This window comes from Emys orbicularis, chromosome 4 (genome assembly GCF_028017835.1).
Source record: "Emys orbicularis isolate rEmyOrb1 chromosome 4, rEmyOrb1.hap1, whole genome shotgun sequence".
In the NCBI taxonomy this organism is placed as follows: Eukaryota; Metazoa; Chordata; order Testudines; family Emydidae; genus Emys; species Emys orbicularis.
In genome coordinates this window covers 72,256,825-72,270,796 of record NC_088686.1, presented here as the reverse complement: position 1 = coordinate 72,270,796, position 13,972 = coordinate 72,256,825, and the positions used below count along the sequence as shown (strand labels likewise).

Genomic DNA, 13,972 nt, shown 5'->3' with positions numbered 1-13,972 from the left:
CTACACAGGTATTTTTAGCACAGTAGCATGAACCCTGCAAACATAAGCCTGTGGACCCAGGCTGGGAGGCTCACTCCCAGATGCAGTGTAGACATATTCCTTGGAACAGACCAATGGTCCAGCTATAATAGTGTCCTTTCTCTGACAGCAGCCAATACCCTGTGGATCAGAGGGAAGAGAAATGCCCCCAGTAACTTATATACCCATGCAACATTATGTCACAGGTGAGCTAATGGGCCAGAACCTCAGCTGGTGTAAATCAGTATAGTCCCTGTGATTTCAGTGGAGCTACACTACATTAAACTAGAAGAGTATCTGGCTTGATTTCCTTCTATCCCCATCTGGTGATCAGTGGATGCCCTGAAGCATGAAGATTTGAGAGCCTTTGTAACTATTACCACCAGCTAAAGATGCTACCTTCATTCATATGAATGTCTAAATTCCTTTAAAATCTTTCTAAGCTGTTTCCCCCAATAATATCCATGGTATCAAATCTCTTAAATGTATAATATGGTTTGTTCATAAGAATTTCCTTTTTCAGGTTTATGTTTTCATTCCAAGTGTTGTTATGTTACAGGATGGGATAAACAGGAATGCCTGGTTGGCCTTCCGAATTTCCTTTATTTAATGTCTATATAATACCTCTGCTCTGCCACTTCTTTCTCTTCTCTTCCATACTGCGTAATCTTAGAGACTATCTGAACTCTATAGATACCTTCTAATGGCGTCAGTGAGGGTGTGGAGAAGGATGGCGTACCCAAGCTCAACTAACAGGAGGTTTGGTCTACAAACCCCCATAAGTCAGGGATATCCATGGGGAGGCCATGGGCCTCCTCAATGCCTCATGCCTTTATGGGAACATCATGGGAGCACACAATCAAGCAACTACCCAGTAGTCACTGACCCTGATCCTACCTTCTGGAGATGCAGTGAGTTTTAGACTATGAAGGGGCACTATGACTAGGTTAATTGTGAAAAAATAATAATACTTTGTATTTATATAGAGCTTGTCAGCCAAATTAATACCCCAAAATGCTTTACAAAATTGGAGAAATAAGCAAATATATGCCCCAAGGTCACACAGCAAGTCTGTGGTGGGAACTGAACACAGGGCACTTGTCTCTCAGCACTGCGCTTAGGTCATTAGCTCATAGCTACTCTAATGGCAGGACTCGTATTAACTTTTCACTGAATAACTGTGGAGCTGGTGAGGGAATAGCACCTCAGAGGGCAGTCATGTCTCCATCCTGATCCCTCCCCTAGGTATAGGGCCTGATCTGAACAATGCCTTTATGTGAGTTTGAAAAAGGAAGTGCGGAAACTGCTCATTGAACCGCTCTAGGCCAGATCTGCTAGGGTTTCAGCCTTTCTGCCCAGGAGGGCCAAAGAAATGATCTGGCCCCTCATCTTTCTGATCTTTTCTCAGACAGAAACCCACACCCTACCCCTAAATGTCTAAATTTCAGATGCTCTTCTCTGGACCTTCTGCAAAATCCTGACAGCCTAGAAAATTTTGTGTAGGGTCTGCAATAGAATGGGAAATTACATGGATCATTTCAAGTCTTCTCATAACCTTGACATTTATATTGTGTCTTCTGTCCCAAAGAACCAGATTCCAAGATGCTTTAGATAGAAATTATATATATATGAATATCCAGGAATAACAACATATAATTGATAATGGTGCCTGAGTATCACAGACTTCACAAGCCTTGCTCAGCTGCCAGCAGGGTTTACAAGGTCAATGCAAATTGAAACAGTACATGGACGGAGGAGAGGACAAAGGGTAAGGGAAATTATTGCTGATTGTGGAGAGAATAAGGGTGGGATCCACAAAGGGACTTAAACATTGCAACACTGAGGGTACGTCTATACTACCCGCCGGATCGGCGGGTAGTGATCGATCTATCCGGGATTGATTTATGACGCGATAAATCGATCCCCAGTCGCTCTGCCGTCGACTCCGGAACTCCACCACGGTGAGAGGCGGAAGCGGAGTCGACGGGGGAGCGGTGGCCATCGATCCAGCGCCGAGAGGACGCAAAATAAGTGATTCTAAGTCGATCTAAGATACGTCGACTTCAGCTACGCTATTCTCATAGCTGAAGTTGCGTATCTTAGATCGATCCTCCCCCCCCCCCCCCCACTGTAGACCAGGCCTGAGTGTCATAGCACTTAACTTTTAGGCTCCTAGAAAATCATAGGAATACGCTACAGTCCACAAAGCCTGAATTAAGTGCCTCGGGTCCTTATACAATGAATAGGGAGAGATAGACACCTTAGAATGTGATCCACAAAGCCAGCATGCTAGAAATGGTGCCACCTAAACTAGCTAATGGGAGATGCCGATGACAGGGGTGTGTGCAAAGCCCCACCCCCCTCAAGGCATTCCGCACCTAAGTTTGGGCTGCAGGGAGGCAACTATCTCTGTTTAGAGATCCATGAACAGGGACCAGCCACCTGAAGTCAGGCAGCTTAGCTGCCTAAGGTGTTTCTTGCAGGAATGAGTTAGGTGCCTGCCTCATTCCACATAAAACAGCTGGACAAAGAGGAGGGGGTTCTGCTGCCTGCCTTATGACTTTTAGCCCAAGGGTTAGAACACTGACCTGAGACGTGAGAAACCCAGGTTCAAGTCCCCCATCTCTGCTAGAAGGGTAGAAAGGATTTGAACAGGAGTCTCTAACCACTGAACTATTGGATATTCTCATGTGGAGGTCCCTCAGTCTCTCCTCTTGAAGCTGTTCCACTGTGGACAACTAATGAAGAAGTGATTGGCGCACTAACCACTAGGCTATACCCCCATTCTCACTCTCTCTCTCTCTCTCAATGACTGTTTAAGTGTTTATCCACAATGGAACAGTCCTGGGACTTATGTGATTAAACCTAAGGCTTAGGCCCCTAGGTACCTTTGTGGATCTGAGCCTAAAACCCACATTCTTGAGAAATGTCACAGGATGACTGGCCCTTTGAGAAGGAGCGGAGTCCTGTGCAGCTGTGACTGATCACCTGCTGCCCAACTGGGTTTAAGGGAAGGCACCTGGGACTACAGCAGAAGGCAATAAGAGAGGAAGCTGCAGAATAGTTTGAGACAGTAGGGGAATAAGACTGCAGCCTGCCCAGCCCAAAAGCAGGGAAGAACTAGAATGAAGCCGGAAGGCTTGGATCCTCTTCTGTGGGAACACCCAGGACTAAGTTTGAGACACTGGGGGGTGTGGGAGTGGCCTGGGGAGAGAAGGATTACTAGGACTGAGTGTTTTTGAATTGTATATACATAAATTAGACCCATTAGGGGAATGTTTTAAGGACTCTGGACTGGCAGACTTATTTAAGGAGCCCTGAAGATGGAAGGCAGGGTGCTGTTCTAGGCAGGTATGTCCTCTTACTAGATATAAAGGAACAAGGAACATCAGTGCGTGACCCTAGAGGCACAAGGAACTGATCGTGACACCCACCCGGTCCTAATATGATCCCTGTATACATTTTCCCCACCCTGACATCAGTGTAACTCTGCAAAAATGCCATTCATATGAAATATTATGCTATGTTTCCAGGTTCCCAGGAATGTCGGGAGATGCCAGTAGATGAAGCTGTTAATATCAGCATGGCTGGCTGCAAGAGATTTATCTGTCTACTGGGCCTCTCAATTTAGCCTGGCACAGTAAGTCTGTGCAATTAGGTGGGGGTAGGGGTTGGGTGGGCAGTGCTGAGCTGTCTGCTGTTCAATGGGTTGGGATCCAGGGAACACTTAATACTAGATTATTAATGCAGCTTACCAGCCATTCTGTCTGTGTAAACAGCCAGAGCCAGAGGGGATGAGAGAAACCCACTTGAAAAGCACCTGACCGGAAGTGTGCTGGGATTTGGCGAGAACTTTGCATGGTTTCCCTGGTGCTGGAGGGGTGGGGGCGGGGGCATAAAACATCTCAGAATAAGAGCTTAGCAGGAGAGAAATGTTCCCTATCTGCCTAGTGCAAATCTAGGTCATCTGTTCCCATTTCTAGACTTTATTTTTTTAATGGACTCAATTTAGGCTAGGAAAGTTGGGGAAAAGGAAATTTCCTCCTTTGAAGTGAATTATATTCTGATGAAAGGTGCTGGATTCACAGTCCTCGAGAAGAAAGTCTTCTCTTTAGCCACAGAAAAGGTCAGGGGTGCTGGAAAAATGTGTATAGTGGGGGTGCTGAGAGCCACTGAACCAAACTGTAAACCCTGTATATGATGGAAACCACTTCAAGCCAGGGGGTGCAGTAGCACCCCTAGTTCCAGCACCTATGGAACAGGTTCAGTAGAGGCATAGGCAATGTAAGCTTCTTCCACCCTCTTCTGCCAAAATGCCTCAACCTTGTGCCAGAGGGAACACTCTCCTCCCTCCCCCCAGAGCAATGGGGAGAGTTCAGTCTCCTTGGCTCAGTCAGTCCTTACTTCCTCTCTGGTAAGATGTCAACAAGAAGTCCAATAGTGCCACTGGTGATGGTGAGACTCTGGCAATGTGGATGCCTCTACCCAGGGAGGAAGTATAGTGAAATTCATCAAGGACTTGATCTTGTGCTACTGAAGTCAATGAAGGTTTTGCCAATGACAGCCTTGACTCCCTGAGCAAAAGGACCAGCCAAGCCCATTAGCTTGGAAGCAGTCGCAGCCTCCTAAACCAGAGGTCCAAGATTCAGTCCCCACTGGAACCCAATAAGGAGCATTGTTACGATAAAAGCAACTTGCCGTCTATAGCTTCTTCCATCCAGATGGTTTTACAAACATTGATATAATTAAGCCTCACAGGTAAGCATTGTTGTTCACATTTCAAAAATGGGCAAATTAAGGAACAGAGGTTATGCCACTTGCCCAAGTCATACTTATTAATCTATGGCAGCACCCATGATTCCTGACTACCAGTCCTTAGCCGGTTACTAGGTTACAATTCCAAAATGAACATATTTACCTTGTAATGCATCTTGAAGGGCTTCAATTTGCTCTGTCAGCCTCTGATTACAGTTTTTCAGGTGGTAATTTTCTAGCTCAAGCTATGAAACAATAATAAAAACTGAAAAAAAATATTTAAACACTCTCCCCAACATCAAAAAGTGTTTAGGTCTGACTGCAATTAAGTCTCAAGATAAGAACAAGAAAAAGAACAGATAAATTTAACTTTAAGCTCTGAAGCCCTTCTCAGCAGCAGCTTCTGCCAGTTGGAATAGCCCTTCTGCACCTATCCATTCTTCCCAAATATCCTTGGAAAGCACCTTTCTTCTCCCCTGCATAGGCCTCATCATTTCTCTCTGCTATTATTTATAATTTACCTGTAAGATATTTTGGGAAACAATTGGTAGGAAAGAGACAGCTAAACTACTATTACTTGGGAGTGTCAGCTTTCCTTCCTCTTGCACACACTGTGATGGGATCCCCCATGTGCCAGGAGGGACTGGGTGGGAAAGACATGAAGTTAACCCCTACAAATATATATTCAAGGGAGGGGAAAGAGACATCACAGCGAATAATCTGGGCAGTACTAAAGAGACTGGGGACTCTCACCCAATCACAGGGTTCCACATAAAGAATCCCTGCACCACCTATAGGTGTAAAGCACCATGCTAACAACTTCCTTCCTGAAACAAATTGAGAACTCCAAAGTTTGGAGATGTATGTGTGGCCTCAATCCCAGGAGTAAAGAGTTACTGAGTCTTTTAAAAAGTGCTTTGAGATGGGACAGCAGGAACCTGATCCAGTGCTCACTGAAGTCAGTGGAAAGAATCCCATTGACTTCAGTGGGCATTGGAATGAGATAAAGGCCCAGGAGCTCAGAGGGGTTTGGAAGAGAGGGGAAGGGCAGACGTGAGGGAATGCCATGTTGGAGGAAAACAGTGTCAGACAGAGTTAGTAACTTTAAGGAAGAGTGGGAAATAAAATGGCTATGAGCCAGGTGCTGCCTGGGGAGGAAAGACAGGAACTGCATCTCGGGATTCACAGGAGAGGGTGATGGTGGGGAAGTCTTTGCTTCCTCTGAATGAGAGAACAATTTACTTCAAATTCTGGTTCTTGGAGGTAGAAATTTGATCATGGCAACTCAGCACCAGTTTACTGCATTAGGCAAACTTTGCCCAAATCAGTAAATTGTCCTAAGTCACGAGGACAGAGGATCTGCCCATGAATCATGAGCTGTGTGCTGTGGCAAACATTAACTCCTTTGTGGCAGTGAATATCTTTACTCCTGGGGAAATTCTGTACCAAAAAATTAAAAATTCTGTGCACAATATTTTCAAATTCTGCAAAATTCTGCATATTTGTCAAAATAACACAATATAATCACACCACGTTTCAATTATTTTTGGTCATTTATTTCAAAATATCTGTCAGCAAGTATGTCTGTAACAATACAGACAAAAAAAAGACTCAGGACAAATAGATTCTTTACTAGGCATATTAATACAGAACTCTGAGTAATAATTCATTTAAACTGCAATACAGAACTGTATTTCCCCCACCCCTCAGAAGCAGTGCAAAGGCTTGGGGGAGTCAGGGGTAACAGAGGAACTGAGGGAGAGGGAAGTAATTGCTGGGAAGGAGCCTGAGTGTGAACTTGGAGGGTTGTTGGGTATGGGTGGGAAAAGTATGGAACAGGGTTTTTTTTGGGGGGGGGGGGGTAGGGATTGTTAGGGAGCTTCCCCCATGCAGACCCTGGCTGACCCCTAGCCTCTCCCATTCATTCAGGCACATCTGCCCCTGACCCCATGTGTCCCTCCACTCCCACTCAGACCCCATGTGGCCCTGCACTCCCTTTCCCTGCTCCCATGTGTCTCTCTGCCCGATTCAGCCACCCACTGTCCCTATGTGGTCTTGTACTCCCTCCCCCATCCCCCTGTGGCCCTGTGCCTCTACTCCCATTCAGCCCCTGCCCCAGTCTGTCCTCCCCCACTAGCCCTTATGAGCCCCTGTCTGACCCCCCAGCAGTCCCACGCTGTTTGTCTCCCCATAGCCCCTTTCTCCGGACCTAGCCCCACAGGCACTGTGAAGAAGGCAGGCTCTTTCTCTTCCCTAGCTGGCCAGGAGCTGCTGCTCTGTTCTATTGCCACAGCGCCATCTGGTGGGCAAAAGGCAGAACTGCAGCAACATTCCAGCCGAAGTTATTTTCTGCTGAGGCTGCTCTGTTCTAACACCGTAGTGCCCTCTTGTGGGCAAAAGGCAGAACTGCAGCAACTTTTTGGCATAAGCTTTTTTCTGTGCAAAAAATTAAAAATATGCATGGCCAATTAATTATGCGCTGGCGCAGTGGTGTTGAATTCCCCCAGGAGTAAGCCAGTGTAGGAGAATACAAGGATTTAAGACAACATGAAAAGTTTCATTCAGTGCAAGAAGAGACCTGACATCCAGAGTTTCTGTATGTAGATATCACCCACACTCCAGTTTGATGGCTGGCTAGTTAACTGGGTGGTACAATGGCTATGCCTTGAAGAGACCAAAATTTGTTAGTGACTTTAGACAGCCCATCCTCCCTGTTGGCATAAGTCAGTGGTGCAGAATTCCCCCAAGAATAATAATATCTTTCTTTTATTGTCCATACAAAGTGCTCAATCTTCAACTCCAGCAACATATAGAATCACCACTCCCAACTGCACACCACAGAAGCGGACAACAGGCTGGAGACTCACCTCTCTTAGCTTAAATGTTACCCACTCCTTGATCTTGGCAGCTTTGTCTTGAACAATTTTAGCTTCCTCAGCCCTCAACTGCTTCTGTGGCAAAGAGAGGATTAAATGCATTACGGGAACACGGTCATGATGTTCTTAGTGGGTTACTGTAGCAGTAGTGGCTTATATACTGGAACTTCCATTCAGTGAAGTGGTCCCAGGACTGAAGTGTAGTCAGATATTAATGCTCACCTGGCCTCTGATATCAGGCCCCTTTAAGGTGTCTGGTGATTTCAAGATCCACTTGAGTTATTTTTGAAAATTTAGGCTAACAATTCCAGGGTATCTGTTTTGGGGCCCTGTTGTATCTTGGCCTAATTCCATCTTGGGCAATTACATTCTGCCTCCCAGAGTTTCATTTGTACATAGTCTTCTACGCCTCTTATCCTACATTATTTTGTAATGTTGTTGCTCTGCGGTGTTAAATAACTGTAGTTTTCCACCCAATCGGTGACTACATGTCAGTGGAAAATTAAACAATTCCCATGTGTACCTTGTAAAATGTTTTTCAGTCCTTCAGAATGAAGAGAATGCTATAAATGTCAATAGTTCTATCTGGAACTTAGAGGGCAGCTGTTAGAGTTGGAGGTTTAGGAAGGATGGTTACTTTGAAAGCCTGAAATCCCATCAAGGTCCCCGTGACACACAGCTGTTGCTCTCATTGAGAAACCAAAGTCAAAGTAATATAATTGGGGACAACAGGCCCAAAACCTGAGCCTGGACACCACGGGGACACTGGTCTGTCTATAGGTGGAATATTGTCACAGGGTGACTGAGCCCCTTTTTAGGGAGGTGTCACACCTCCTGTGACTGAACTGGTGTATCCTAGCTACCACTGATTAGGGGATGGGGTAGCATCTGGGGTCAGGAGATATAAGGAGGCCTGGGAGCTAGGAAGGAAGAGAGACAGGCCAAAAGCAGACAGATGGAGATTCTGGAGCCAGAAGAGGGCCAAGGGAGCGCTCTGTGCCCACTGTCCTGTATAAGGGCAGGAAATGAAGTGAGAACGGAGGCTGAAGGAAGACATAGGCCTGCAGAGTGATAGAGGGAATGTTTCCTGCCAATCTCTGTGAGCACTGGATGGAGGGAAGGCCCTGGAGACTGATACTGTGGCCACTGTCCTGTACGAAGGGTAGGGAACTGGGAAAGAACTCAGGAAGGATGTGAGAGTTCTGTTAAACCCAGGGCAGGTTGACTTATTTGTGTTCTTGCTTTGGTTGAGCCTCTAAACTTTATCAGGAGATGATGGGGATAAGCCCAGCAACCTTCTATTTGAAGGAAGATTGGGGACTGAAGAAGAGTCAAAAGTGACAAAAGGCAGCAGAGCCAGAGGCTCTGGGGTTATGCCTTTGAGATGTGTGTCATCACAAACTATCCTGTGACAAAAGTGTTCTCAGCCCAAGACAGCACTGAAGTGTTTGGAGGGACCCTGCGAGGGAAGGGAGAACTGAGACTGGGTGCCTACCGGGTACCTTCCTGCCATGAGGGGAAACTCAAGGAGGATTTTACAGGTATATTCTGTGTGTGTACAGTGCCTAGCATAGGTCCATGACCAGGTCTCCTAGATGCTACAATAATATTACTAAGAGTAAAGTTTGAGAAATCAAACAGGGAGTATTGTTCCCAAGTGACTGCCAGGGTAATAACACCATGCCACCAGCTTTGCGGTCACATCATTTTTCTCTTTTTCCCTTCTTAAGGGAATTTGCTGCTGAAAGATGCTAGATTGATACTGCTGAAAAGTGAAGGCCTCTGTTTAGCCTCAGATTGGGTATAGCATGGGTGGTGGCAGTGCAAAGGTCCTCACTCCAAAAATAGCTTAGATACCTTACAAGGAGAAACCAAGCGTAGGAGTTAGAGGAAGAAGTTCAGTTTCCCTGGCTCCTTCAGCCATTGGCCTCTCTACTGAGGCTGACAACAAAGGTGACAATTGTGATAGTGGTTTTGTGCCAAATCTGCTGGTGACTTTTGTAACATGGAGTCTAGTTCATTAGAAACTAGGGATAGTAAAAATGATCACTCGCTTCGTTTTGCACTTTCACAAAGCAAGAGAATAAAGGGTTCACTCAATCATTGGCCCATACAGATACAACAAATAAAAATAAAACTGGTACTTCATAGTTTTAATTGGTCTGTGCAACTCAGTGCCACAGCAGCACATCTAGTTCAGATACTGTTTCTGGGTTTAAATAGTCCTGGATAATTCTATGACCAAATAATTACTCTTACTTTAATATGCTTAACTACAAATGTTATCAAATCTCATGCTTCATGTCAGGGAGGTAGGATTTCCCCCCTCCCGCCTTGAGTACAGCATTGTAACATTTGCAATGTATATTACTCTACTTATTTGCCTTCCTCTGAAGCATCAGGTGCCAGCCTCTGCTGGAGATGAGATTTCAGACTTGATTGACCAGTGGTTTGATAAGACCTGGCAAATCCTATGTAATGCATTTTACATAGGCCTTTGAACATCCATCAAATGGTAATGTCCCGAGCTAGGTTCAGATCAGAGACATAATGGTAAGAGACTCAGTATCGTATTACCATACCCCAGAACCACTAAAATCTCTACACTTAAGAATTGAATCATATAGACAACCAGGATGTCAAAGGCTGTTTTCAATCTGAGATGTCCACTCTCCTAGTCTCTTCTGAATTTAAACCAGTGATTCCAATATAACATTTTCACATCCCACTATGAATCCCCATCAGCCCAAACTTAAACGGGGGCAGATTTGACTTTGGTTTTGTCTATTTGGATTCCTGTATTTCTCCTTGGAAGGAGAGGAATCTTGCTTTGATCAGAGAACCATCGTACCAAGACTCGGGTCACCCTACCAGCCAGAAAGAGATTGTTTCCCTTCACAGGTTTGATGAAAGCATATGGATGATGGAGAGATAAGCCAAGCCTTGCACCATATGTTACCTACAGTCCCACTGGCCCATGCATGCTACAGATCTCCCAGTGGAAGGTGGCTTTACCTGTTTCTCCAGCTGCGTTTCCAGTCTGCTGATCAGATCATCCTTTCCTTGCACTGTGCCCAGCAGCTCCTGGTATTTTCTGTATAGGGTACTCTCTGATTCGCTGGTTTTCATATTGGCCAATTTCACCTTCTCTTCCATGACTCTGACCTGAAAGATACCCTCACACTTTCATTGTAATGACCATGGGTGGTGGTGGTGGAGTTAATGAAAATTGAATGTGATAGCATGAGTTACTTTAGTGGTAACCACTCTGAATGGGGGCTCATCTTTATGATGGAGGGAAAGAAAGAAAAATCTGACCTTTGAAAAAACACTCTTACAGGCCTAAGGTACTCTGCAATTCATTTTATTTTCAAATGCAGTGTGTTCGGTTCTGACATTGCCACTGGCAGAGCAAAGGGGACAGGGTGAAAGGCAATGAGAAACAAGAGAAGATACAAGTTTGTATCTGAGCACCTCACAATCTATGGTAATAGGGAGGCCATATAAATACCCTACATCATATAGAAAGGCAGGGCTCTCTACACTGACTACAGCTAATACTATATTGAATTATTTATCCCCATTAATACCAGATTCAATACTTCAAGATCCTAGTCATCCTCTTCAAAGCCTTTGGGTTGTAACTACACTGGGGATACTTACCAAAAAACTCCCAGTGCTATGATCCCTAGTTTAGACAAAGCTTTGACACCTTGCCCTGTGTCATCTGACCAGTTCACTTAGTGGGTGTATATAGATGTGGAAAAAGATCAGAGAGTAAATTGATCCTTGTGGAACTCCACCAGTTAGTTAAACCTGCTAACTAACACAGTGGTAAAAATGCTGAAACCCACCAGCCTGGCCTCCCTTTGGGCTCCCCTCTATTCTATGTAGGTTTTTATACCACGCTTATCACTGTAGTATTTGATGGCCTTCTAGTAGTGCATTAAGCCACCTAACACTTGTTGTGTGTGTTCTCTCTCATCCTCTCCCGAGAGGGAGAAGCATGTGCAGTGAAGTGTCTTGTTTTGAGAGAGGGGGAGTGTTTTAAATATAACTATCTGAAGCTATGTGTTTATATTAGAGAAGGCAAGGGCAAAAAAATGCACCTTGCATTTGGAGTGGAAAGTGGTGAGGTTTGTGATGGTCCCTAGTTCCTGGGGAAGTTCATGAGACAGTCTTAGGCTGGCCACCAGAGAAAGTTCTGTCTCCTGCACAGATGAGCTTTACTCTTGTTAAGAGTTCCATTGTGCCAGTGGAGCAGAGTTGTTGACCGCAGTCTCCATCCTGGAGCTTTAGATGATCCTTTTGGGTATCTTGGGCCTAGGCCATGGAGTGCTTTGAAGATAAGGACAGACCTTGAACTTAATTTGATAGTCTATTGGAAGCCACTTTAGCGAGTGGAGGACAGGTTTGATATGTTCGCCATAGCCTGTGTTGCTGAGAAGACAACACTGCATTCTGCAGTAGCTGGAGTTTCCTAAGTCCGAAGACTTCATGCCCAGGTATTGCTATAAACCATCTAGGAGGTGATTAATGTGTGAATAACTGAAGCCCGATCTTTGTCCGCCAGGAAGGGAGGGATTTTCTAGCCAAGCGTAGATGGTAAAAATGTTACTTGCAGATGCTGCTATGTGAGAGAAATCAGAGTACGCCTAGGCTATGGACTGAACTGACCAATTGTAGGCACATGTCTTCAATGACCAGAGACTGCAGCAGGGCTGCAAGTCCTTCAGAATACTTTCCTCTGCCCACCAGCATCACCTCTTCCTTGCTTGGGATTAGCTTCAGCCAACTGTTATTCATTCAAAAGCTGATCTCATACAAGCACTGGTCTACCTTGGTGGTAGTGGTGTGGTTGTATATGGTAAATGATAAGTATTATCTGAATATTGCTGGCACTTGAGTCTGTGTCATCTGACCAGTTCACTTAGTGGGTGTATATAGATGTGGAAAAAGATCAGAGAGTAAATTGATCCTTGTGGAACTCCACCAGTAAGGGGTGCAATTTCCTCATCATTGCTTGTTGGAAGTGACATTGCAGGAAGGGCTCAGACCAGGGGTGGGAAAACTATGACCTGGGGGCCACATCCAGCCCTTCAGATGTTTTAATCCGGCCCTCGAGCTCCCGCCGGAGAGTGGGGTTAGGGGCTTGCCCTGCTCCGCGTGTGCTGTGGCTCCCGGAAGCAGCGGCATGTCCCCCCTCCTGTTCCTATGAGTAGGGGCAGCCAGGGGCTCTGCATGCTGCCCCTGCCCCATGCGCCACCCCCGCAGCTCCCATTGGCCAGGAACTGCAGCCAATGGGAGCTGCAGGGAAGGCACCTGCGGACAAGCAGCGCACAGAGCTGCCTGGCCACCCCTCTGCGTAGGAGCTAGTGGGGGGACATGCTGCTGCTTCTAGGAGCTGCTTGAGGTAAGTGCCACACAGAGCCTGCACTCCTGACCTCCTCCAATGCCCCAACCTCTTACCCCAGCTCTGATCCCCCTCCCGCTCTCCGAACCTCTCAGTCCCAGCCCGGAGCACCCTCCTACACCCCAAACCCCTCATCCCCAGCCCCACCCCAGAGCCCATACCACCAGCCAGAGCCCTCACCCCAACCCCCTACCCCAGCCCGGAGCCACCTCCTGCACCCTGAACTCCTCAATTCTGGCCCCATTCCACAGCCCGCACCCCCAGTCGGAGGCTCTTACGCCCTCCCGTACCCCAACCCCCAATTTTGTGAGCATTCATGGCCCGCCATACAATTTCCATACCTAGATTGGCCCTCGGGCCAAAAAGTTTGCCCACACCTGGTTCAGACCATTCTAGCACATTACCCTGGATTTCTACTATCTCTCTCAGGTGAGACGGCAGAATCTCATGGTCAACAATGTCAGATGCTGCGGAGGTCCAGCAGGATGAGAACGGATATCTGTTCCCATCCGTTCCAACACTAGTTCATGTGAACAGGTGGGAATTCTTTTGTATTACAAAGTTTTAGTGCTCTAGGATCCAGCTACCTCTAGAATCTGAATTTTCTTTGCAACCCTCTGAGGCTACTACTACTTTCTTTCCCAAGCCTATTTCCTAATTCCCACTGTTATCATCATCTCACCCTGTGAAGTGTCTGAGTCTAGTTTGTATGGAAGATTCTATAAAGAACTTGTTTTGCTAGATAATAAAGTTCCTTACCAATGAAAAACTCAACTTAACTCAGCCTGGTAATTATAACACGTAATGAGGGACAAATACCCGGTACCGCTATCTTGTCAGTAAGACTTGAGTTGCAAATAATTCTCGAACCAGCTCTTCCCAAATGCCACTCTGTCTTGGCAAAGGCTTA

At 46.0% G+C, this 13,972-nt stretch overlaps 1 protein-coding gene across 1 annotated transcript in view; it reads right to left on the bottom strand.

Annotated features, from left to right (window-relative positions):
* PLEKHH1 (pleckstrin homology, MyTH4 and FERM domain containing H1) overlaps positions 1-13,972 on the bottom strand; it is an 88,989-nt gene that overhangs the window by 51,230 nt on the left and 23,787 nt on the right. Inside the window, exons 4-6 of the mRNA XM_065403793.1 lie at positions 10,665-10,814; positions 7,641-7,724; positions 4,937-5,018 (exon numbers count right to left, since the gene is read on the bottom strand). Of these exons, the coding sequence (XP_065259865.1) occupies positions 4,937-5,018; positions 7,641-7,724; positions 10,665-10,814 (316 nt within the window). The remainder of the gene's footprint in view (positions 1-4,936; positions 5,019-7,640; positions 7,725-10,664; positions 10,815-13,972) is intronic.